Source organism: Macrosteles quadrilineatus, unplaced genomic scaffold (genome assembly GCF_028750875.1).
Source record: "Macrosteles quadrilineatus isolate MER2022 unplaced genomic scaffold, UCM_ALF_1.0 Scaffold_5__1_contigs__length_97177068, whole genome shotgun sequence".
Taxonomy (NCBI): Eukaryota; Metazoa; Arthropoda; class Insecta; order Hemiptera; family Cicadellidae; genus Macrosteles; species Macrosteles quadrilineatus.
This window is the reverse complement of record NW_026542598.1, coordinates 83,229,066-83,252,660: the sequence shown is the minus strand read 5'-3', so window position 1 is coordinate 83,252,660 and position 23,595 is coordinate 83,229,066. Positions and strand designations below refer to the sequence as shown.

The 23,595-nt window shown below is 35.4% G+C and overlaps 1 protein-coding gene across 4 annotated transcripts in view; it reads right to left on the bottom strand.

Annotated features, from left to right (window-relative positions):
• LOC128994337 (rho GTPase-activating protein 39-like) overlaps positions 1-23,595 on the bottom strand; it is a 72,493-nt gene that overhangs the window by 36,670 nt on the left and 12,228 nt on the right. For 2 of the 4 annotated variants that reach the window (XM_054418800.1, XM_054418804.1), the window contains exons 3-14: positions 18,121-18,259; positions 17,078-17,206; positions 16,361-16,494; positions 15,505-15,652; positions 11,184-11,484; positions 10,744-10,880; positions 8,132-8,263; positions 7,732-7,901; positions 5,987-6,111; positions 4,002-4,250; positions 1,980-2,219; positions 456-590 (exon numbers count right to left, since the gene is read on the bottom strand). In XM_054418800.1, the coding sequence (XP_054274775.1) occupies positions 456-590; positions 1,980-2,219; positions 4,002-4,250; positions 5,987-6,111; positions 7,732-7,901; positions 8,132-8,263; positions 10,744-10,880; positions 11,184-11,484; positions 15,505-15,652; positions 16,361-16,494; positions 17,078-17,206; positions 18,121-18,259 (2,039 nt within the window). The remainder of the gene's footprint in view (positions 1-455; positions 591-1,979; positions 2,220-4,001; positions 4,251-5,986; positions 6,112-7,731; positions 7,902-8,131; positions 8,264-10,743; positions 10,881-11,183; positions 11,485-15,504; positions 15,653-16,360; positions 16,495-17,077; positions 17,207-18,120; positions 18,260-23,595) is intronic. The other 2 variants (XM_054418802.1, XM_054418801.1) reach the window with 2 other exon arrangements.

Genomic DNA, 23,595 nt, shown 5'->3' with positions numbered 1-23,595 from the left:
AACATTTCTATGAAAACTAGTCCTAATAGCTTTGAATTTAACATGCTTGCAATATAATCTATTGAAAAGTAAAAAAAAATTGTATTCCTGCAAAGAATATTTTACAAGCATAACATTTTGCAGTGCAATAATTTGTACAGAATGGTTTTTACATTATGGAATTTTTTTTTTGTACATATATAACATGTTTACAAACTAGCTTTTGTAATTAACGTCAAGAAATTTTACGATAGATTGCACTTTTTCAAAGCCAAGATTTAATAGTCTACTTTACCATGGAAGCGTACTTCTAATTTAACAAAAAAGTCATTTATTTTACCTGATTCAGCTGTACACTACAATGTTAAAATAAATTGTAATTCAACATCTTTTTAGCAACTTGAAAAGCTAAACAAACACAGCTGCAGACGACAAACAGTCACAAACACGACACCGATCAATTATACGCATATTACCAGACAAGGTAGTGGCTAGACTATTACTTCTGGAGGTCTGCTGTTGTGACAGAGAGGTGACATTGGTGTTGTAGCCACTGGAGGCAGCCATACGAGACTCCAGACTGTCAACTACGTAGTCACTGACACGACCATCTACAAAAACACATATAATAGTCATAGTAGACAGGCAATACTATTTTTATTTTGGTTTATGTATGCAGTAGTTTAGTATGGATCTGCAGAGTCCATGAAAGCTGGACCAGTATGACAAAAATTTGTCTGAAACAATAGGACAGACCTTTTGAGTGATAAAATCTAACTAAACAATTGTAATATAAATTGAACGAGACAATTTGTTTGATAAGAATGTAACCATCAATCTTACATCAAGTTAATACTGAGAATTTTATTTTCTGAGAGCATATTAGAACAATACAAATCTCAATTCAAACCCTATGTAAAAATTTTACACTTGGATAGTAAGTCTACTAGGAACGAATATTAATATATTAGCTTTTGCAGATGACGTAGTACTGATGGCCGAAAGAAAAGAAGATCTTAGGGTTTTAACGGAGATACTAATAAAGGAAACTGAGTATGTAGGGCTAAAAATAAATTATGCAAAAACCAAATTCATGATAGTAACAAGAGGAGAAGCTGGAAATAATGAAGAGTTTTTTCAAGTCAACAACCATGAATTCCAAAGAGTAAATAATTTCACCTATCTAGGCGTTCTACTATCTGACAAAAATACGGAAGACATGGAAATTCAGAATAGGATAAATTTAGCAAATAAGAGTTGGTACGCATGCAGTAAACTAATGAAATCAAAACTTTTAACGAGAAAGACAAAAATTAGAATCTACAAAACTATAGTAAGACCTGTACTTTTATATGGAGGGGAAAATTGGATCCTGAGCAAGAACTCAGAAAAGAAAATAATAACTTTTGAGAACAAAGTTTTGAGAACTATATATGGGCCAGTATGTGAAGATGGAGTATGGAGAATCCGCCACAACCGGGAGCTAAGAGAATTATTTCAAGACCCTGATATCATTGGAGAAGTTAAGAGTAGAAGATTAAGGTGGGTTGGCCATATCCTGAGGAGAAAGGAGGAGAGTCTACTGAAGACAGCACTCAGAGGAAATCCGAGGGGAAGAAGACCAATAGGTAGACCGAAAGCCAGGTGGTGGGGTCAAGTACGAAAAGATTTGGAAAGGATGAGGCTTGTAGAGGAAGATGCATGGGACCGAGACTATTGGCGACAGCGTGTTGGCGAGGCCAAGTACCAGCTAGGGTACAAGTGGCCATGGCAGTAAGCAGTAAGTATAGTAAGTCTACTTGCATTATCTGTATCCCAAGTAGGCCAACTTGCAGTATAGGCCTATGTATTTTAAGTATGTCTACTTAGTACTTACAGTACCTGTATCCTAAGTTGGCCTATTTGCAGTATCTGTATCCTAAGAAGGTCACTTCTTGGTTTCTGTATCCTAAGTAGGTCTACTTGTAATATCTGTATCTAAAGTCAAAATCACAACTAACCAGTTGGGTAACTTCTCTCCCAGTTGGCGTATCTGTACTGTTCTACAGTATCTAGATAGCTGGGCTCATCATGCAGGTACTCCTGGCTGCTGGAGTCATCTTGGTTGCTCATCCCTTCGTCATCGGCAAACTCATCACTGTCGTACTCTACTCCTCCTTGTAGCAGCTGACCTGCGTCCTCCTCGTCCGAGTGTAGAGAATCTGCCTCCTCCACAAGACTGTCGCCGAATCTGTAGCAACCTGCGTGAAAAATATTTGTAAGAATTTTTTCACTATGGAAACATATGGCTAGCTCTCTCCTTACTAATTGGCCGTTATAGTTTGCCACAAAAACGTACTGTGAGAAGGATATATGTACCATGGATTCCATCAAGCCAGTGATTTGTAAAAGTATTTGTTAGAAAAATGTTGTGAATGACAAATTGACAACAATCACATTGAATCATTAAATTAGCTGCATGAACACCAGCAACTACAATTTACTTAAGTTTGCCCAATACAGCAACTTAAAAAACAAGAAACAGCTTGCTGATCTAGTGCTGTTTGCTACATAAAGCTGTTTCATTGTGTTAGTTTTGAAATTAATTTGAACAAGTAAGTGTGGTTTGGAAATATCATCATTAATTCAATTCAATTCAAAGATACTTTATTCACATATATACAAAAGTATACATGAATGGCGTTCAGAACAATACATCATACATTATATCGCCTAATACAGTAGACCCCCTCTTAACCGACCCTAATGGGACCGGACCTAGGTCGGATAATTCAAAAGGTCGGATAAAACGGGCAATCCCTAAAATCATAACATAATGAAGTGCTATTCATTTAGAATTATATAATCATTATTTTGAAGTCATACTTGCATTATTTATAAAATAAACTACTCTTATCTCCTTTTTCATATTGATAGAAATGTCACAAATAAACACAAAACACGGTTAAGTCAAATAGGCCTACTTTCAGTGAATATATTATAATACTAGGCAAGAGTCAATAAAATTCCTATTTTAATAACTTTACTACTGTAGTGTATTAATTAAGGCTTTTCAAATACATCGTAATACAGTACAGAACCTTTTGTCGTCATTAAAGATACAAGCGACAATTTTGTTACAAGACAGGACGTTTATTTATGGCCACTCACTGGAGGTTCGAGGCACAAAAACTATCTTGACCTTGGAGTTGTTAACACCCCTTCCCTGCCCTCCCTACAAGTTGCATTGTTTGTTTACTCCAGCGATAAGATAATCAGTTCTCAAAATCGTAACGCACTTTATGATGTTATAAATTTGCCGCACAGATAACATATCTGATCAGATGTGCTCGAGCTACGAACGATGATGACAAACTGACAATAGGCTATCCTATATTTTTTGTGATCAACACAAAATAACTTATTGTTAGTCATATCCTGTGGAGATAAGCGTATGGTTCAGTTCTCATCGCCCAGAGTGGGAGCGGAAATGCCGAGATTCCTAGAAAGCGGCGGTTAAACCGAGCTGCTCTCAAAGCAAGGTCGGTTAAAACAAACTGTATTATTTTACGATCAAAGGCGGATAATCCGATTATCGGTTAATACGAGGTCGGTTAAGAGGGGGTCTACTGTAACTAGATAAAAAATAGATACATTATACATATATATAAAATAAATATTTAATTAATTAAATTAATTAATTTTGTTAAGGATCTGCAGACTTTTACTTTGGGTCAGGTCAAAATTTTTGCCCAAGACCCAAGAAAGAGTTTATTTCCCAAAATGTTAATTGAAATACTACAATGGGCTTAAACATAATATTATACATGATCTTCCCTATATTGCGATGAAATGATTAAGATCTTCCGTGTTCACAACAAGATCACAAACATCTTCCACGGTCACTGAAAAATCCTAAGCATCAGATAGTCATAGCATAATTAAATACATCTCCCACTATATTGACAAAATTGTCTTACATGGTTACGGAAAAATTATGTACATCATGAACATCTTTTAGCACTATTCTCAGAGAAGCCTACCTGACAGTTTAGCCTGTTCTAGTATATACTGCTGTAGGGGTAGAAGGTGTTCCTGCATCTCAGGTTCCAGTATGAACCCTCCCACCCCTACTGGCTGGTTGGAGTACACTGGTGAAGAGTCAGTTTTGTTGTCCACCCTTGGACACAGTGTCAAGCTGTGATTGCCGTTGTTCTTCAGCACAGCTCGTCTGTTGTGCAGCGAGTTGTTGTGTCGCTCCTCCACGTTGTTGAACGTTGGTCGTTTCAGAACTGTTGAACAAAAAAGTAGAGTTTAGGCCTATAACTTTAGTTTTGCAAAATCTATGTTCATTTCAGGCCATCTAACTAATATTTATTCAACAACACACTACTAACATTACTAACAGTCTCAAAAATGAATGAACCACTATGGTATGCATTATGTTTTAGATAATGTAAATTAATGTTTCATATTTAAGATACTGGTCAATGCTGCAATAGACAATATACAATAGACAAAGCTTTATTGTACATAACGCCTGATACAATAATTACAAAAGTAATTCCCAAGCTGGTACATGGTCAATTTATATCTAATTTATATCTAGGTTCCTTAATCTAATTATACCCTGACAAGAGTAAAAACTATTACAATTTATCTTTAAAAAACGTCTGAATTTTGTAATATGCTTTTTGGCTCAAAGTCTCTTTCAATTTATATGTAAAATTTGATTTTGATAAAGTTCTGTATGAATTAGGTAAATGATTGTAGATTTTTAATCCCATGTAAAGAGGCCCAGTTTCAAATTTTGTGTGCGAATGTTTGGGATATTGAAAAGTTTTGTTATTATTTCTCGTTTGATAGTTATGATTTATTTTATATTTTTCAAAAAAGAAAGGATTTGCATGAACATACTTTGCTATTTAAAATATATAAAGAGAAGGTAATGTTAAAATGGAATGTTTTTTGAAAAAAGGTTTACAGCTTTTTTTAGACTTCTGGTGAAAAATAGTTCTGAGAATTGACTTTTGGCAAGTGAACACTTTCTTGGCCTCTGCAGAGTTACCCCATAGAGTGACGCCATAAGCCAGCAAAGAATGAACATACGCATGATATACTGTCAAGCAGACTTCTAGCGGCGTGACCTTGGATATTACACTTAGTGAATACCTTGTTGACCTTAATTTTTTATTTAGATGATGAATGTGATCAGACCAACTTAATTTTGAGTCTAAATTTAGACCTAAAAACTTAACAATTTTTGTATTACTGATTGTGGTGTCTGTAACTATGTTTCTGAGTTTAAATTGAAGAATGTTAGTTTTACATTCATTTAATTTCAGGCCATGGCTCTCAAACCATTCATTGATTTGTTTAATTGTGCTGTCAAAAGTTAATTTAAGTTCACTTAGTGTTTTTCTTTTTAAAAGAGCAGTTATGTCATCGGCATACAAAGTGAAAGCACAGGAATTTGTGGAAAGGCAATTAGGCAAGTCATTAATAAATATAATAAATAATAAAGGCCCAAGTACGGAACCTTGGGGAACACCATATGTAACGCTGGCCCAGTTAGAATAATATTTTATTGATTTTTTTATTACTATTGTGCGCTGCTTTCGATTGAATAGGTATGATCGTAATAATTCTAGTGCCATTCCCTCCAAGCCAATATTCTTCAATTTGATCAGCAGCAACCTGTGGTCCACACAGTCAAAAGCCCTGGATAAGTCACAGAAAACTCCTGCAGTCAACATTGCAACATTGCATAATCAACCTTGCATTCTTACAATTCATCTAATACAAATCTTTATCCTCAGACAGGATTCCAATAATGTTTGAGTTTTTTCTTTCAGGACAAAAATCTTACGTTACCCAAATTGAGATCACAAAAGATGTATTCAGTGTTGTTATGATTGCAGGAGATGATGACAATGTTGTGGCAATCCTTGCCTACCAGTTTTCAAAATCTACTGGATATTTGACCACTAATTGGCAGTGCTTATACGTTGTCTTGTGATCATGATACCTTTGTCGTTGTGTTCGTTGGTAGCAGTGTCCGGATGTAGCAGTGGCTGTGTTCTAGGACTAGAGGACACACTGGTGCTTGAGTCATTCTCATTATCACTACTTGACAGTCCTGCCTCTCTGTCTCTGTAAACGCATAAACTGATAAGAATCACAAGTAAACTTAATAGACGATAAGCAATAGCTTCGTGAACCTTAACAGGTATAAACCAAAATGGCTTGTTGTAGACAATGCTTAACAACATCTGTCACTAAATGGCCAGATACATTTATATTATGAAAATTTTGTGTACCAACTTACGTCAGTGATACTTCGTCCTAAGCTCAACCACTTGATGATGCCAACAACAAAAATTGAGTTACTATTTCATTTTATGTACCATTAGGAAATTTGATTTGGTAAATTTTAAGGTAAAAAAAATCCTATTTTCATTTAGAAATACCCCCGCCGCAGCAAACCTGCCGTCTAAGCGAATTTCCATTTGGCCGAATTGATTTTCAATTGATCTATTTAAATAACATTAGGTTTAACGAGTACCTAGGTTTGCTGCTACAAGGAAACTAATAAAGTAGTGTGGTTTTAGTAAAATATTGATAGCTTACTATAAAATAAATAAATTTGCCAAGTTTGATCAAAATATATCCATAAACAAGCAAACTACAACATTTTACAATATTCTCCATAAGAATAACATGGGAATTTTAAATTTACCATTTTTTTAGTTTTCTCCGTAACCAATAACCGTACAAAACACTTTGATATACTGAATTGTTTGTTTTTTAAGCTCTTTAAGAAGGTTTAGAGAAAAATTGGGAAATTTTGTGTTTTGAGGGTAAAAAGTGAGAAAAACCAATTTTTACCCCATAAAACCCCCCATAAAACCCTGTTCCCATGGTCCGATCATGCTGGATCGCGAACTCATTCAAGTTTATCCCGTCTTACACCTTCAAACCAAATTTCATCAAAATCGGATAAAAATTACTCAAGTTATCGTGTTCACGGACACACATATATATATATATATATAAATCTATATATATATATCTATATATATATATATATATATATATATATACATATATAAAAATTTGAACGAATGGTGTTTTTGGCCTCTGGGGACATTAAAATGAAAAAGTAAATCGGTCCCGGGCCTAAGTCTTACCATGAGACCTACGGTAATAGCTACTTCCCTATAGGGAAATTCGCTAAAAAGCTGTATTTTTGGAGGCTTAAAGATATTTTGAAACAACAATTAACTAAACACGTTGATGCCCTTTTGAGTATACTGGTGAAGAATTCAGGCTCTTAATGAAGACACTAATACGATAGGTAGCCTGGTTGTACCGGTTCTCAAGTTCTTATTGCGAATTTGAGAACCAGTACAATCCAACCATAATAAATTGGTTAATGAGTGGGGCGTTATGCGATTATATTAAAATCTGCTACCCGTGTGATCTTTGACAGAGTGGAGGGATTAAGGGGGTTAAAATCCCCCAAATGTTTCTAGAAATACAGTAAGCTGCCTGACTAGTCTAAAAATACTTATTTTGAAATTAAAAATTCTTGAAATTTTGCATTTTCTAGTTAAAGTATGTTTTTTCTCACTAAACTGTTGAATAAAGGAGTATGTGTAATTTAATGTTAAAATTTTGCACAATTTCTCAAAAAGAAGCCATCTGACCTCCTGTCAAAAAATATTCCTTGATCTGCCCTTGCACCCTATACCCTCATCTAGTAGTACCAACCTGGTAACAATATGTGCAGGTTGCAGACGGTGGGCGTTGGCTAACGTAGAGGAGTTTGAGGAAGACGAGTGAGAGTGTCTTGATTGTGGAGGTGGAGGAGGAACACTGCTGGCGAGGTTGGCATAGTCTGGGCTCAGCTTGGGACATCTGTGTTGGTGTTTCCTGCGCGCCTGCAAACATAACACCTAGTTAGGTTATGTCACTCAAATGTAAATACATTGTACAAAGACCACTAAATATAAAAACGATAAAACGTTTAAAGATTTCTGTGGCCAAGAAAAATAGCTTGATCAGACCTGAGCTTGACCCAAAAATTATTTCTGGCCCGATTCCTCAGACCAGGTTTGCCTGATCCGGAAATATCAGGTAACCGCGGACCTTTCAACAGAGAAATTGTTACCTGAGGTGTAGACTCGACAGATCTTCGTCCACTAGTCAGTTGTGTGTTCCCAGACAAGAAGTACTTCTCATGCATGGAGTCCTCCTCCTCCTGGTCCAAGGAGAGTGTAGAGGACACTGACAGAGGTGCGGTCTGAACAAATATATTGTAGTTTACTACTTTAGTAGATATACATTTTTTTAAACAAATTGTTTTACTAAGGTTTATTGAAATGGAATTAATAAGTGCTGTATAGAATGTAAAATTGTTGTAGGTGTTCTGAATTAGGGAATTTAATAATGCAGTAATATAAGTAAAGGACAATGTCTTGATGATATGTAATAGCAAGAATTAAAATCCATTTTAGCCCCTGAGCTGTGATATTAATTAAAAATAGGTATTTACCTTCGTCTACAGCTCAATCTGTTGTAACTTGAGTTACAGCCGTTTCGGCATTATAATGCCATCGTCAGACGTTGAACATTCAGCTGAAGTAGCGTCGTCATAGTTGAAACACATAACACGAACACGAATAACATTTTACAATTAATAACGAAGACACAACGAACAGGCCTGTCGCACACACGGTACCGGTTGACATTGCCACGATCTGAACTGGATGCCGACTAGAGGTTAATCCTGCATCGTTCTTTGCGTAGTGGTGTTATCAGCTGACCTTTGTACTCCTGCCTTTTGTCTCTTGTCCTGGTCTAAAATACTATTGAAAATTATGTGTGATTTATATTGTAGTTTGTCATTTAATATTGTGTCATCAAAATTATTTTCTGTATAGGCTCTGTAAATTTTGTATTCTTCTAATGTGTCCAATTTATTTCCTTTCTTGCTTGTGTGGAGTATATCGAGGAGTATATCGATATTTGTGTAAATTATTACACAAATATCTAAACAATATTGCCCCAAATTTGAAATTCACGATGGAAATTGAGGAGTCAAACAAAATGAATTTTCTAGACCTGACAATAGAAAAATTGGACAATAGATTGGATTTCAGCATTTACCGTAAGCCAACCACGTCAAACCAAACCATCCATAACACGTCATACCATCCACCATCACAGAAATATGCCGCTTATAATAGTATGTTATATAGATTGTTAAATGTTCCAATGTCAGACAGCAATTTTAATAAAGAACTCAATTTGATAAAACACATAGCGCTATCTAATGGGTACAACAGCAATATGATTGACAGGTTATTAAGTAAGATGAAAAACAAAAAGTCTGGAGACGTCCAACCACAAAAGAAGAAGTATGTGTGTGTAGAGTACTCACATTCAATTCAGTACTCACTTACGAAAGAATTGAAAAAACATGGTATCGAATTGGCGTTCAAGACCAACAACAAGACAATTAATAAATTAAACGTTTCTGATCGTGTAATCGACAAAAGTGAGAAGTCAGGTGTATACAAAATTAAATGTGCTAGTTGCCCGAGCTTTTATATAGGAAAAACTGGACGGACATTCGGAACCAGGTACAAAGAACATCACCCATGTCCAAGAGCCGACAAACAAAAATCATCCTTTGCTCAACACCTGGTTGACAAAAACCATGACATGTATGAAGCAAGAAAGGAAATAAATTGGACACATTAGAAGAATACGAAATTTACAGAGCCTATACAGAAAATAATTTTGATGACACAATATTAAATGACAAACTACAATATAAATCACACATCATTTTCAATAGTATTTTAGACCAGGACAAGAGACAAAAGGCAGGAGTACAAAGGTCAGCTGATAACACCACTACGCAAAGAACGATGCAGGATTAACCTCTAGTCGGCATCCAGTTCAGATCGTGGCAATGTCAACCGGTACCGTGTGTGCGACAGGCCTGTTCGTTGTGTCTTCGTTATTAATTGTAAAATGTTATTCGTGTTCGTGTTGTGTTTCAACTATGACGACGCTACTTCAGCTGAATGTTCAACGTCTGACGATGGCATTATAATGCCGAAACGGCCGTAACTCAAGTTACAACAGATTGAGCTGTAGACAAAGGTAAATACCTATTTTTAATTAATAGCAAGAAGATTAGAAAAAATAAATTATTTGGAAGGGAGGAAGAAGAAAAGAAGAATGAGGTGCAAGAGACCCTCTCACATGAGGGATAAGTGAAGAGGAGGATGAATATGGAAGAGATAAAAGGGAAAAGAATAAGGGAATGAGGAGGCAAGAGGAAGAATAATGAGGAAGAGGAATAACAAAGAGGTATAGGAATAACAAAGAGGTATGAGGAAGTGTAAAGAGGAAGATGAATAAGATTAATCATTAAGAGTAATGATGAAGAATAATAAGGGGGGTTAATGAGGAAGGTTAATGATGCAGATTAATGGGAAAAGGGAATGAAGAAGGGTAATGAGGTATATTAATGAGGATGATTAAAAAGGAAGATAAATTAGGAAGGGGAATTATAGAAAACAAGCACTAACTATGTATTCAAACAATTTATTATGTAGGCCTATATCATAACTTAATATTTATACTAGTAGCTATTATATATTTTATGTTCCTATGTGTATTGGCTATGCCATTGAAAGATGAGAGGAAGAATAGAGAACAACGATCATGTTAATATAAATTGTTTCAATTGATGTTATGTATACTCACAACAGGTTGAGGGGTGGTCTGACTACGACTCCTGGACAGCTGTTGGTTAGACTGACTGTTGGACAGTGCAGGACGTGTCCTAGACACACTTCCAGTGTTGCGGTTCTCATGTCCTAGGCTGTAGCCTCCACCCACACCTGTAAAAATAGATCCGGGTTGTAATTGGTTGCTTTACCCATGTTTCCAATCCAGACACAATGTTTTTATAGGCAGGTATTGTTTTTGCAATATATTGTTCAAAGGCTAGATACAAATGTTATTTCTAACTTATACGAAGTGTGCCTTTGTGCTTGAAAGCTCAAAATTTTACAGAAATCAGTAATTAACATCCGCACACTTTGTCGGCCAAATTGAACATGAATTTAATTTTAAAACTGGCTACAACTCTAAATACAAGAACTTTTATCAACATTGAGAGATATCGCTAACTGATCACTCACTGATATCAATATCAAAGCTCTTCTGCTTGGCAGGCAGGTGTGCGGCGTTGGAAGCACTCCTCTGCACCGAAACACCAGGTCGTCGCTCCTGCGTCTGCCGCTCGGGCTGCGCATTGGCATCGCTGAGAGGTTTCTTCTTCAGCACCGGAGTGGACGTGGACAGCGTCAGACCACTTGATGGAGAGTGTTTGAGCCCGTGGTTAGGCGACTCTAGTGGCTTGACTGAAGACTCCAGGGAGTTGCGGCTCAACGAAACACAACTGGAGTCACTAGACCGTCCTGACTCTTGCACTGGGCCAGTCTGGAAAATTGCAGTGAAATGTAGTTTTTAATTACATTGAAACTACTGTACTGCTTATATTGAAAAGATTGATTGTTTGGTTTAGTGTGTTAAGGAGGTTTTGATTAATAAGGTGAAGATTGTAAGTGGTGAAGTGGGAGATTGCAGATGGTGGATAAGGACGGACTGTGAAAGGAGAAGATGGAAAGGCTTAGTTGAAGACAAGAACTGAGAATATGTAACGTGGAAATAGATAGGCTTTACAATGGATCCTATTAGGTGAATCACACTGCTAATCTAACTTTAACTTTTTGACTTGTTTCATAATTGTTCTCTTGTCCCAAATAGGGGATTTTAGAGATTCTCTATGAGTATAAACGGTAAATCCCTTGTTAAAAATATTCAAGACAGACAAGACAAATTAATAGGACTTGACAAAGATGTGTAATTATTTGACACTGTTTACAAAAATCATAATAATTAATAAAAACATATGTTAGTTAAACTGTATATGAAAGAAGGCAGGCATAGATTAGACATAGATTATTACATTCTCTCCCCCCCAAGAACTAACCATTCAAAAATTAGTTTCTTTTTCCTTTTCATTAGTTTTTTCTTTGGAGCAATAGTAATTTTTGGCCGAGGCTTGCGAAGGCTAACTTTGGCACTCACCAGTTCTTTAGTGATTTTCACTTTAAACATACGTTTTCTTCTTTGATGTTTGATTTCTTTGAATATTTCAGAATATTTCTTATTCCTCTGGTTATCACTGCCGGACTTGTTGTGGTACTGAGAGATGTCAAAGCTCTCGTCACTGACCAGGTTAATTGAATCGTCCACTAGTGACATTCTCCTCACATTCTCGTCTCTGGAGGTTTCCACAGGTGACAAGATGGGATTGTCCTCCACGCTGTCTCCTAGCACCTCCGCCATCGGCTCTTCAAGACAACATTGTGGCGTACAGTTGTGTTTAAACAAGGCCATCAGGCATGGGAACACCCAGCCACACTGAGCACACTTGTTTGTTTGCTTGCCATCGTTAATTCTCCTCAAAGTCTCGACAGTCTCGTCTCTGGAGATTACCACAGGTGACAAGTTGGGCATGTCCTTCACACTGTCTCCTAGCGGCTCCGCCACCGGCTTCTCAAGACACAATTCTGGCATTGCAGGTTCCTCTAAGCAACTACAGTTGTGTTCAAACAAGGCCATCAGGCATGGGAACACACATCCACACTGAGCACACTTGTTTGTTTGCTTGTCATTGTTATTCTTGTGGTCTTTCCAGTACACATATTTCTTCTTGTGTCTAATGGGGTATTGTCAAACTGTATGTCACGTCCGTTACAAATTATCAACTCTGAGTCGTTCTCCGTTTTCTTCACATTCCATAGAGGTTTGGCTTTAATTTGTTTTTCTTTTCTTTTCACTTTCTTCCTTTTGTCAGTTATCGCAAAGATCTTGTTCTTGATTTTGACACTAGATTCCAGCATGGCTTCCTTCAAGACTTGAAGTATTTTGGAATTTTCTATCGGCTCATCGTCAACTAGACCTATCTCATTTTCTTTATCAGGCTCTTCCGTTTTCTCTCCAGCCACTCGGACTGTCTGGACACTGGTGAGAATATCAGAATGTTTCTCAGAGTCTTGAATCATATCCTTAGCCTCCAGGGGTTGGCATTCCTTCTCTAACCCTTTTTCTTTTATTGGATCCCTGGCTAAATGTGCTGTTTTAATTTTTATATCTTTGTTTCGAGTCCTTTCTTCTTGTGAGATGTTTTCTGCACCATATTTGTCAATCTCAAATGATTCCTTTGCTGTTTTGTACAATTTATCATATTTAAAACAAGTCAGAGCAAAGTTGTCATTGATACGTCCTTCACTGTATTCTGGACATTGCAACGACCAGCCTAAGTAACTCCAGGATAAAACTGGCGAGTTAGGAGGCCCTTCCACAACTTTCCTTGTCAATATTAGGTTGCAATTATCTTGACCAATCAAGATGGTAAGTTTGGCATGAGATGTTGGTAGAGGTTGGTCGATTGAATTTAAATGAGACCATGTCTCACGAAGCTTTACTGAATCGATCGACTGTTGAGGTAAATCTAAGGGAAATTGAGTTCTTACATTAGTCAATGTGAAAACTTCGTCTTCGTAGAGCCCTTTTATTTTAAGTTCAACTCGTCTGGACGTTGGGTCAAAATGTTTAGTTGCATTTGACCAACAAGTGGTAAGGGGTTCAATGCTACCACTGATGCCTAATTTATCGGCAGTACTCGAATCTAGCAGAGATATGGTTGAACCGTCATCTAAAAGTGCATATGTGTCAATCTGACAGCTTGGACCATATAATGTCACTGGACATACTCTTAATAAAACACGGTTATTTACCGAGTGATTGCTTATAAATTCTTCTTTTGATTTACCTTTCTGCCTGAAAGTGTTCTGTACTCTGTCCCAGCTGATCTCTTGGGCATTTTTAGAGGTACTGTCAGTAAGCCATGCTGGAATCTAGTGTCAAAATCAAGAACAAGATCTTTGCGATAACTGAGAAAAGGAAGAAAGTGAAAACAAAAGAAAAACAAATTAAAGCCAAACCTCTATGGAATGTGAAGAAAACGTATGCTCAAAGTGAAAATCACTAAAGAACTGGTGAGTGCCAAAGTTAGCCTTCGCAAGCCTCGGCCAAAAATTACTATTGCTCCAAAGAAAAAACTAATGAAAAGGAAAAAGAAACTAATTTTTGAATGGTTAGTTCTTGGGGGGGAGAGAATGTAATAATCTATGTCTAATCTATGCCTGCCTTCTTTCATATACAGTTTAACTAACATATGTTTTTATTAATTATTATGATTTTTGTAAACAGTGTCAAATAAATACACATCTTTGTCAAGTCCTATTAATTTGTCTTGTCTGTCTTGAATATTTTGAACATCCCTCAATTACCTCATTTTAAAAGTCCCATCTCGGAGTATTATTTTGGATTTAGTCATAGAATTTGTTTATCTATAGTGGTAGTACAAAATGACACATAGTACTATGGTATTTATTTCAATTTGCTTTAAATGACATTTTTAGATTTTCTTTACTTAGGAGTTTAACATTATACAAATTCTAAGGAGTTAAAAGAAATAAAACAAATATATTAAATAGTGTCCCTGTTGCTCGAATCCGAGCAATTGCTAAGTATTACCATTGACTATAATATATAGTCAATGGTATTACAGGCGTTATTTTAAAACGAATTTCAATCAAGTCAGCAAATGATTGTAGCAAACTGTTAAATTAGCAAACTTATTGACTGTTTAACATGCTCATCTTCTCACTTTTGATTTCTGACAACAGCTGGAGTTTCATAACAATTTTTGTTTCTCATGTTAATCTTATGGAGAGATAAGAATCTTTAAAGGGCTCCAGGGCCTCACTCTCTCATTATTTCCCTAAAAATAAAGTTTCCTGCACAACTTCACGTTACGCTCTTTCCAATGACACCAAAAACATGACGATTGGTTCAGTAGTTTTGGAGGAGTAATTGTCACAAAAAATCTGCTTGCGTATTAAATAAGTATAGATGTCATTGAGGAACTGGATGTGAAGTAACTTATACTGAAGAATTAGAGAGCTCAGGAACCTATCCATAAGATCAGATATTCTGACAGTGTTAAACGATTTGGTGGCTTGGTTATGTATATATGTAATAGAGGAAAATGCTGTACAAGAAGTGTAAAAAAATTGTATACCAAAGGGAGGTGTCAGGTGTGCAAAAAGACCATATGTGATTAACATGGAATGACAAAATAGTTGAAGATGTAAAAACTAGAAGTTTAAATTGCTACGGCAAAATCTAAAATAGAAAAGTAAACATAAGCAAGAGTTTCAATGAAACAAAACAAGACAGAACATCATAAAAGAGGATTTTTACGCTGAAAACAAATTATATTTCAAACAAGTGACAAGAGAGAGGAGCGTTATGGAGAGATACAAGGGACGATATTGAAACTGGTAAATCAATAATGTTGATATAGAGCAGTAACAGTCAACTAACCTGAGTCTGAGTCGTCCTGTGGTACCAGGACCCGTGACTGCCTCGCCTTGGTCGTCCGTCTCTGTCAGCCGCCCCTGTAGACGGCATCCTGCTGGGTGTGTGAGTCTGAGCAGCCTGCTGTGATGCATGTTGATGCCTGCAACCACAACTACACTCTTGTATCAAACTGTCAATAGATTAATGAATGAATAAATTGTTTCCATTACTTATTATAAATGAATGGGATTGTTAAAAATATAAGTAACAGTTTTAATAAGTTGTTGGTCTGTTGGAAAAACTATCGGTCTTGAAAAAACCGGCATCATCTCCAGCTGTCTTGGTGGAATCACCATCATCTACCACAATGGACATCACTATCAACTTCTGTGATCGCGGCAACATAGTAAATTATGGTCACAATCATTGCTGATGAAGCTTTCTACAATTTTAAAAGCCTTCCTAAATAGTTGCCGCAATTTAAGACTGTGTGGCAAAATGTGACCATAGCTTGAACCCACTTTTTTTACATTTTTGTAAGATAACCATGACTATTACATCACTCATCTTGCTTACTTACTCCCTCGACCTGATTGACCAGGTCTTGCTGGATAGACTGAGTCAAAAAGGTAAACTATAGATAGGTAGCATGACAAATACAACAAAACAAATACCTACATAACTTGGTACATTAGTATTATACCGATCAGACGGATAAATCAACTGCCAAATAAGATTTTAATTAGTTCAAAAACAAAATCTTGCTAATCTATCCTAGCCTAAAACATAGTCCACCCTTAGGTTAGGTTATAATTATTATTAGGTGTGGTCAGTATAATACCAAAGTTTAAATTCAAACATAAACTGATAATCGCTGTACCTATGATGGTGATGATGGTGGTGAGACCGTCGAGATGTCCGAGGGGAAGCTGGGGGTGAGGTCTGTGTCTGGGTCTCTGTGGCTACTCGGCCACTCCCGCTAGACTGTCGGCCACTCTCGACAGTATCTTGACTCTGAGACAAACAGTACAGGGACTATTAGGTTACAAAGTTTAGAAAGAATGAAGATCTGGGTGTCAAAAACATTTGCCAATACATAAAAAGGTAAACTCTCAGGTGATTCATAAAGCTGATAAATCTATGAGGGGTATAAATCTATGATATTAATCTACATCTCTAACTCCCATGGCCATTTGTATCCAAGAAGGTATTTGGTTTCTTCTGATCTCGTCTTCTTCATGGGATTTCGATACTCTCACAACTTGGCAACTACTTCTGAACACAATCTTTTCACCTCTTTTGAACTAGAAGAGAATAATTGCCCAGGCTCTTCAAATTGAGGGTTGGTTGACTAGACTGACAACATTCCCCTTATAAGCACATTGTCACATTTTAGCCAACAAAGTGCATCGGAACACAATAGTACCATGGGCAATGACAAAGGAAGATAAGATTTACAACACAAAACGTTCAAAGGTTAGCTGTACCTGGGGCAAAAGATATTCAATTAAAGGAAAACATGAATGATATTAAGATATTTTAAATGTTTAAATATCTACACTACACCTTGTACAAAGCAAAGTTATGAATAAGTTACCTTAGTAGAATGTGCATGATGAGTGCGGGACCGACCAGGAGTCTGCGTAGCGACTGATTCTTTGGGTTTGTGAGAATTAGATTCATTGACCTCATCTTGAACAACAGGCTCTGTGTTTTGTTTCAGTGTCTGTAATATTACAATCAAAATCAGGTTAAATATCTACATTTCTCTTAAATACTAGAATTATTATATTTTTGTATAATGATTAACACTAATACTAACCAAACTCCTAGATAGACAATGTATGAGGAAGTCATTTTTTAGAATAAGTCTCAAAAGGTTGTCAAAATCAGCAAGAATAAAGACTCAACTTCTGACAAAGGATCTAGTAGCTCTGAAAATCCCATGTTTTATGAGTTTATTTGTGTATTTTCTACTATTTTCATCAGTATGGTGAGCCGTCTGTTAAACCCATACTATGAACAATTAATAGTACTTACTTCACTGTTGCTGCCAGCAAGTTCAACCAAAAAAGACTTCAGTTTTAACATTAGGTATTAGAATATATAGAACATAGAAAATGAATAGAATATATAGAATTATTGGGTATAACTTAATGTTTGGATGTATTCTTGTGCCAGGATGAACTCTTCCCCTTCAAACAAGCCTGCTAACCCAATGGCATAAATCAATCAATTCTTTAACACAGCAACCAGGGCAGTGTTGGACTTTGGGCTGTACACCAGAGACTAGTGCCAGACACTTAGTGTAGGCAATTTTCTCCTTACCTTACTTGTCTGTGCGACAAAACATACTTGGATGCAAATTTTAAGCTATTTGTAAATTATGGGTACTGTAGAATGGATAAGATGATTTGTATAGCTTTGTAAATCGTTACTACAGGTTAGATGGGTCTTTAACCAGAACCATTTTTTTTTTATGCCAATGATCAAGGACAGTTGGGTTCAGATTTGGACCATCAAAAAGACCTTCTGATTACCAGCCGAGCTTTATAACTACTTAACCACCCAACAACTCCATAATCATTGGTAAAGGTTAAAGGTGTACTACAACAGCAAAGCACGGGTAAAGCTACTAACCTGCAACTTAGCCAGAGGTATGATGTCACAATTCTGCGGCCTGTGCCACACTGTCTTCTGAGAGGTGGCGTTGTAGTAGTAGAACCTGCTGGTATTTTGGTCAAACAGTTCCCACCACTGGTTGTTGTCAGTCTTCTTACTGCAATATCAAAATCAGTCTAGTTAAACATATCGGGTTAACCTTGATTTCACTAGAAAAAAGTTAGGTAGCTCAGGAGTTTAGTATCTGGGATCAGGATTCAAAAATGTTATGGCACAGACATGGCAAAAAGTTCAATGTCAACACACATTGTGACTTATCCACCTCAACTATTGTGAAGCATCACTTCAATGTATTGGACCAAAATGTATAACTTAGTTCATGATCATTTAAAAAACATCACCATTCCAAAAAGAAAGAAGCAAAAATGTAAAGACTGGTTGCAGACCAAAACATTTTACAGCCTGTTTAAATGAATTTTTGAGTAGAAATTAGGAGGTTTAATACTTAAAATTTGTTTTATTTGTAATATTTAGCTTTAAGTAATAATAATACTGTATTGACAAATGTCCTGTCATTTTATGGTGAAATGAAATTCTGTAAATAAATAGAATTGTATTTTAAGACAAACAATCATATTGACAAATCTAGAAGTGACATCATTCTTGTTTGTGTGGAATTGTGTTAATTGAAGTTGATTGATGACAGTAATTAAACACATGGGTAATGTAGCACAACTCGCGCCGTAGCTAATTAATTCCACATACATCTTTCAAGATAACACAATTTTCAAAATATTATTTGGAGGCTAAATATTTAGGCTACTGACTTTAAACAATACCCAATGTATTTCCTATCCAGATAATGAAATTAGTACCTGAACACATTTAACAAAAATACTTTTTCATAGTTAGCCTTGAAAATCTATTGTTAGGATTCGGAGAACTCGGATGGTGTATGAGGTTGGAATCAAACCATTCAATGTGCATGTAACATTTTCCTGGTGTTTGTGCAAAAAACTTGACATTTTGAATTTTTTTATGCTCAAAATACTGAGACCTGTAGTCACTGCTCTTACAAAAAGATTGACTGTAACCTTTTGACTATTACTGGAAGCAGGCATGCCATCCCCTTGTTAAAGTTGGGGCCAGTTTTAGAAAAAAATATGTGTACTTTATTAGTTTGGCTAAGCCATCAACAGACAGTACTGATTACAATTGCTGATGTATGTAAAATACGCCAACATGTTTAAAACAAACAAAAGCATATCTAAACCTCAATGGTGTAGCATATGGTCAAGAAAGCTTATAAAATGGCACTGTTTTAAACATATTTGGCACCTTCTTGTATACAGGGTGTAGAAAAATGCAATAAACCAATGTTTTTTTTTTTTTGTTTTTTTTTTATCAAACACCTTAATTTTTGTCTTTGAATCTAATGGAGTTTTTACGGACGCGTTGCAGAAAGTCAACAGTCCCGGAAGGTCAAATAATTTATACCTGTGCCGCTAGGTCAAAAACTACAATGTTTGCAGTGTCTGTAGATCAAAAATCCCAGTAAGTCAAATAGTACAGTCCGGGCTAAAAACGTAGTCTATGTTAAAGCAATTGACTTATTGGGAATTTGACCTAATGCAACAGCAGTTTTAATATAACGAAATAAGATAAAATATAAGTTCAGTTTCGCTGAGTCAACAGTGCCGGAAGGTCAAAAGTATAATCTGTTAAAAACAACGATAGTCCTCTCGACGCATGACTTCAATAATTTCGTGTTTTGGTGTACTTAAAGTTGTGCTAAAATTTTGAAATTTGGCACAGAGCTTCTTGGGTGGTCCTACTCGATGACTATTTTGTTGGAACTTTAAACTATTTACCGATCTAATTAATAAAAATTGAAAAATGTATGGTGAAATAGTTTTAAATCGTGATTTCTAACATGAAAAAGTTAGCATGCGAGATTTTGTTTTGTTTTTGGGTTAGAGAGGTTTTGTCTGTGGCAAAGTTGTAGCTAAAAGTGTGATGCGTAAAATATATATTTTTTAAATTTTTTACAATCAGTGGTTCAATAGATAACTTGGGTTGAAGAGGACGGCAAATTTAGCATTTCGCAACGCATGGAAAGAACTACATCGTACGATGGGACTGCTGAGTGGACTTTTAATTTACACTTCTAAGGACAAGAAAAATATGAATATACAAATCACCAGTTCATTCATATTATTTATAAAACATCTTTCTGTATTACCAGCTTACACTTTTCACTTATATTAATAAGAATACATCATAAACAGGGTGTTAAAAATAAGCGGGGAGATATTTTACCTAGTAATTCCTTGGGTCAAAATAAACAGAAAATGAAGGATACCGTAACATTTTTTCCAAAATCGTTTCGTTAACCAGATATCCGCCATTTTGTATTTTTTACATACAAATATTTATCTTTACACTTTTCCAACCGATGTTAATGAAACTTGGAATGTATGTTAAGGTAGGAGAGACCCATGTTATTCAAAAAGATTCATCTCTATTAACCTTAAAATTTCAAAATTTAACACTTAACTACAATATAATATACTTTACTACACCACAATATTTACGTATCACCATATAAATCTTTAATAAAATAAAACGTTCACATTTTTAAAATCCAAAGTAAATCAATACAATCTTTTTTTTGAAAAATATAGTAAAAAAATATGGCGATGTTAAAATAACGACAGGTGAGTTTCGATCTGGGTGTTTCAGGTTTGAACCTAGGAGGATTTAACATTAATTAACATTATAGTTTAATCCTCCTAGGTTTGAACTGATTGAGAGGAATACATGAAACCGAAGGGGGAGGGATCACAAGTACATTAGTACTTACTTTGATGGATTTAACAAAAACCTTTTCTATTTCACTTATTTTCAGCTGTTTAATTTCAAACGATACGTTTTAGCTACATCATTAACATGATTATCATCATCATCATCGTTTGAGTTTGGGTTTGCGGCAATGTATTTTTATGAATAAAACCTTTAACTTGATACCAAACTTGACCTCTGTTGCTATTAATTGACTGTATGGACTATTAATTAACAGCTGTGGACAACCTTATACGAGTGTGAATAAGTCCGAAAACAGAGTAAGTCCGAAAACAACTCTAAAAAACAATAAGCAATAAATTGCAAGAACCGTTGCTTATATCAACGCAAATAAAACAGTGTTACTTTAGTTTACACATAGTATAGTGTGTAAACCACATACAGTACACCTGTATTCTATCTATTTTACCTTTTATTTTTCCAAGACTTTATAGAAAATCACGCATTACGTGATCAGTGAAGAAAGGCTGTATCCCGTGTGTTTTATAGGTAAAGAAGACAAGGGCGGTCCTAGACATATATTTTAGGGGGGTCACCCAGGGGCGTCGCCTTGGGGGGGGTAGGGGGGGGAGCCTCCCCCCCCTAGAATCTGGGAAAGAGAAAAGTTGGGAATTTCCTTGCCACGAGTTGGGACAGTTGGGAAGTCAGATACAAGAAAAATATATTTTTAAACTGAAAAAAAATTAAATATTTGCAAAAATCCATCAAAGATAAAAATTTTTTTGACTTGGACAAAATACTTGGACAAATAAACTTGACATTTCTTAGATTTAATTTAACTTTGATTAAACAAGGCTAAACCATGGCTAAACACGCCTTATTTTAAGAAATCAATAATCAAATAGCGGTATAGCTTGTTGGAATTTCGTATACGAGAATTTTTGTTCCTTATTGGACTATGTTGGCTACCTTGATCCTGTCCTGTGTTGATGATTCTGAATGATTCGTCTGCGAGTTTGAATTTTGAAAGTGCAATCAATGTAGCCCTTCTGTTTAATTATGTTGTTTGTTAGTGTTTACAAGAAATTCAAAAATATTTTTCACGTCAGTCACATGAAATATATTTTATACCCTTTTTGTGGTATTTGGAGCAGGCTAACTGACCGGAGTACTTGCTAATAAGCAGATTAAAATAACATTAAAGATAGGTTTTGTGAATCTGTATTACCTTTAAAACTCTTATTTTTTAATAACCTAAATGCAATATTTATTATCTGAATATATTTAAAAAATCTACACAAGTTAAGGTTATGTATCATTCCTAATTAAGGATTTACAAAAATGAATCAACTAATTACTCTGAAACAGATCTACGTGGACAAAAAATAGCCTAAAATTTGATGTTTGACTTTCACTCTAAGTTAGATTTTTGTTTAAGTTCTAGTTTGATGAAGATGAAGGTTAACATTTTTATTGTATGTATAAGTTTATTATCAACCAAGTTGAATGTTTTTATTTTATACGAGTCGAGTCTTATTTTAGGTTTATTCTTTTCTAGACTAGAATAATATATATTATTTACAACACTGATATTAATATTTCATCATTACAAACTTGTTTAGGCCTACCCTAGTTGTAAGTTTTATGAATGTTAAAATGTTGTTTTTATCTTCTAAAAGTATTTTAGTTTAATTATTTTGTAATAAAATATTTTTTCTATACTACTTTGTACTCTGAGGCTCATTTTATATCCCTAAAATTTTACACTGCTACGTCTGCTACCACAATGGTTTGTAAAGTTTTTTGAAACATTACTTGTTCAAGTTTTTTGAAGTCATAACATTTCATTATGAATTGGTAGAAGTTTTAGAAATTTTGTATATATGTAAAACTAGCTATGTTTTGTTAATGCAAGTTTATAAATACTGAATTGAATGTTAATGCAGTGTAGTATAATAATTTGTAGATTTTTAAAAATAGTACAGAAATTGATTTCTAAAAAAAAATAGTTGGGAAATCTATGTTAAGCAGTTGGGAAATTTGAGGCTTCTCCCCCCCCTGGAATTTAACCAAGCAACGCCACTGGGGTCACCGGGGGCCTGGGGGGTATGGAATACCCCCCAAAAAGGAGGGGGGTCCTGGGGTTCCCCCCGGGGAAAATATATAAATAAATAAATATAGGCTATACAGGTGATCAACTCAAGGAGGCCACCATTGGGATATCGGAAACGGTAAGAATTAGAGAAAACTTAAAATGGGGGACATTCCTTTATTTTTTGTGGCAGTTAAAAATATGATTTTAGTTTCTTTTTTTTACTCAGCCACCATTTTCCAAAATGGCGGCCAAATTTGAAATTTCTTATGGAACACCCTATATTTTATCATGTTTTCGGATAGAATAGGCAATTTAAAAACTTTTTTATCCTTGACATTTTTTCGATAAACCCACTCGTTTAGGAGTTACAGCCTATGGAAAAATGACTTCCGGTGTACATTTTACATCATGTAACTCCTAAACAAGTAAGTTTATAGCAAAAATGCGAAGAGTAAAAAAGTCTTATAATTGCATCCACATTCCAAAAAAGACCATAAAATTCATTAAAAATATGAATTATATTATTTTAAAAATGGCGGCAAACTTGAAAAGTGGAAAACTTTTTTATTTTATAGTCGTTAAGGAATGTAGATGCA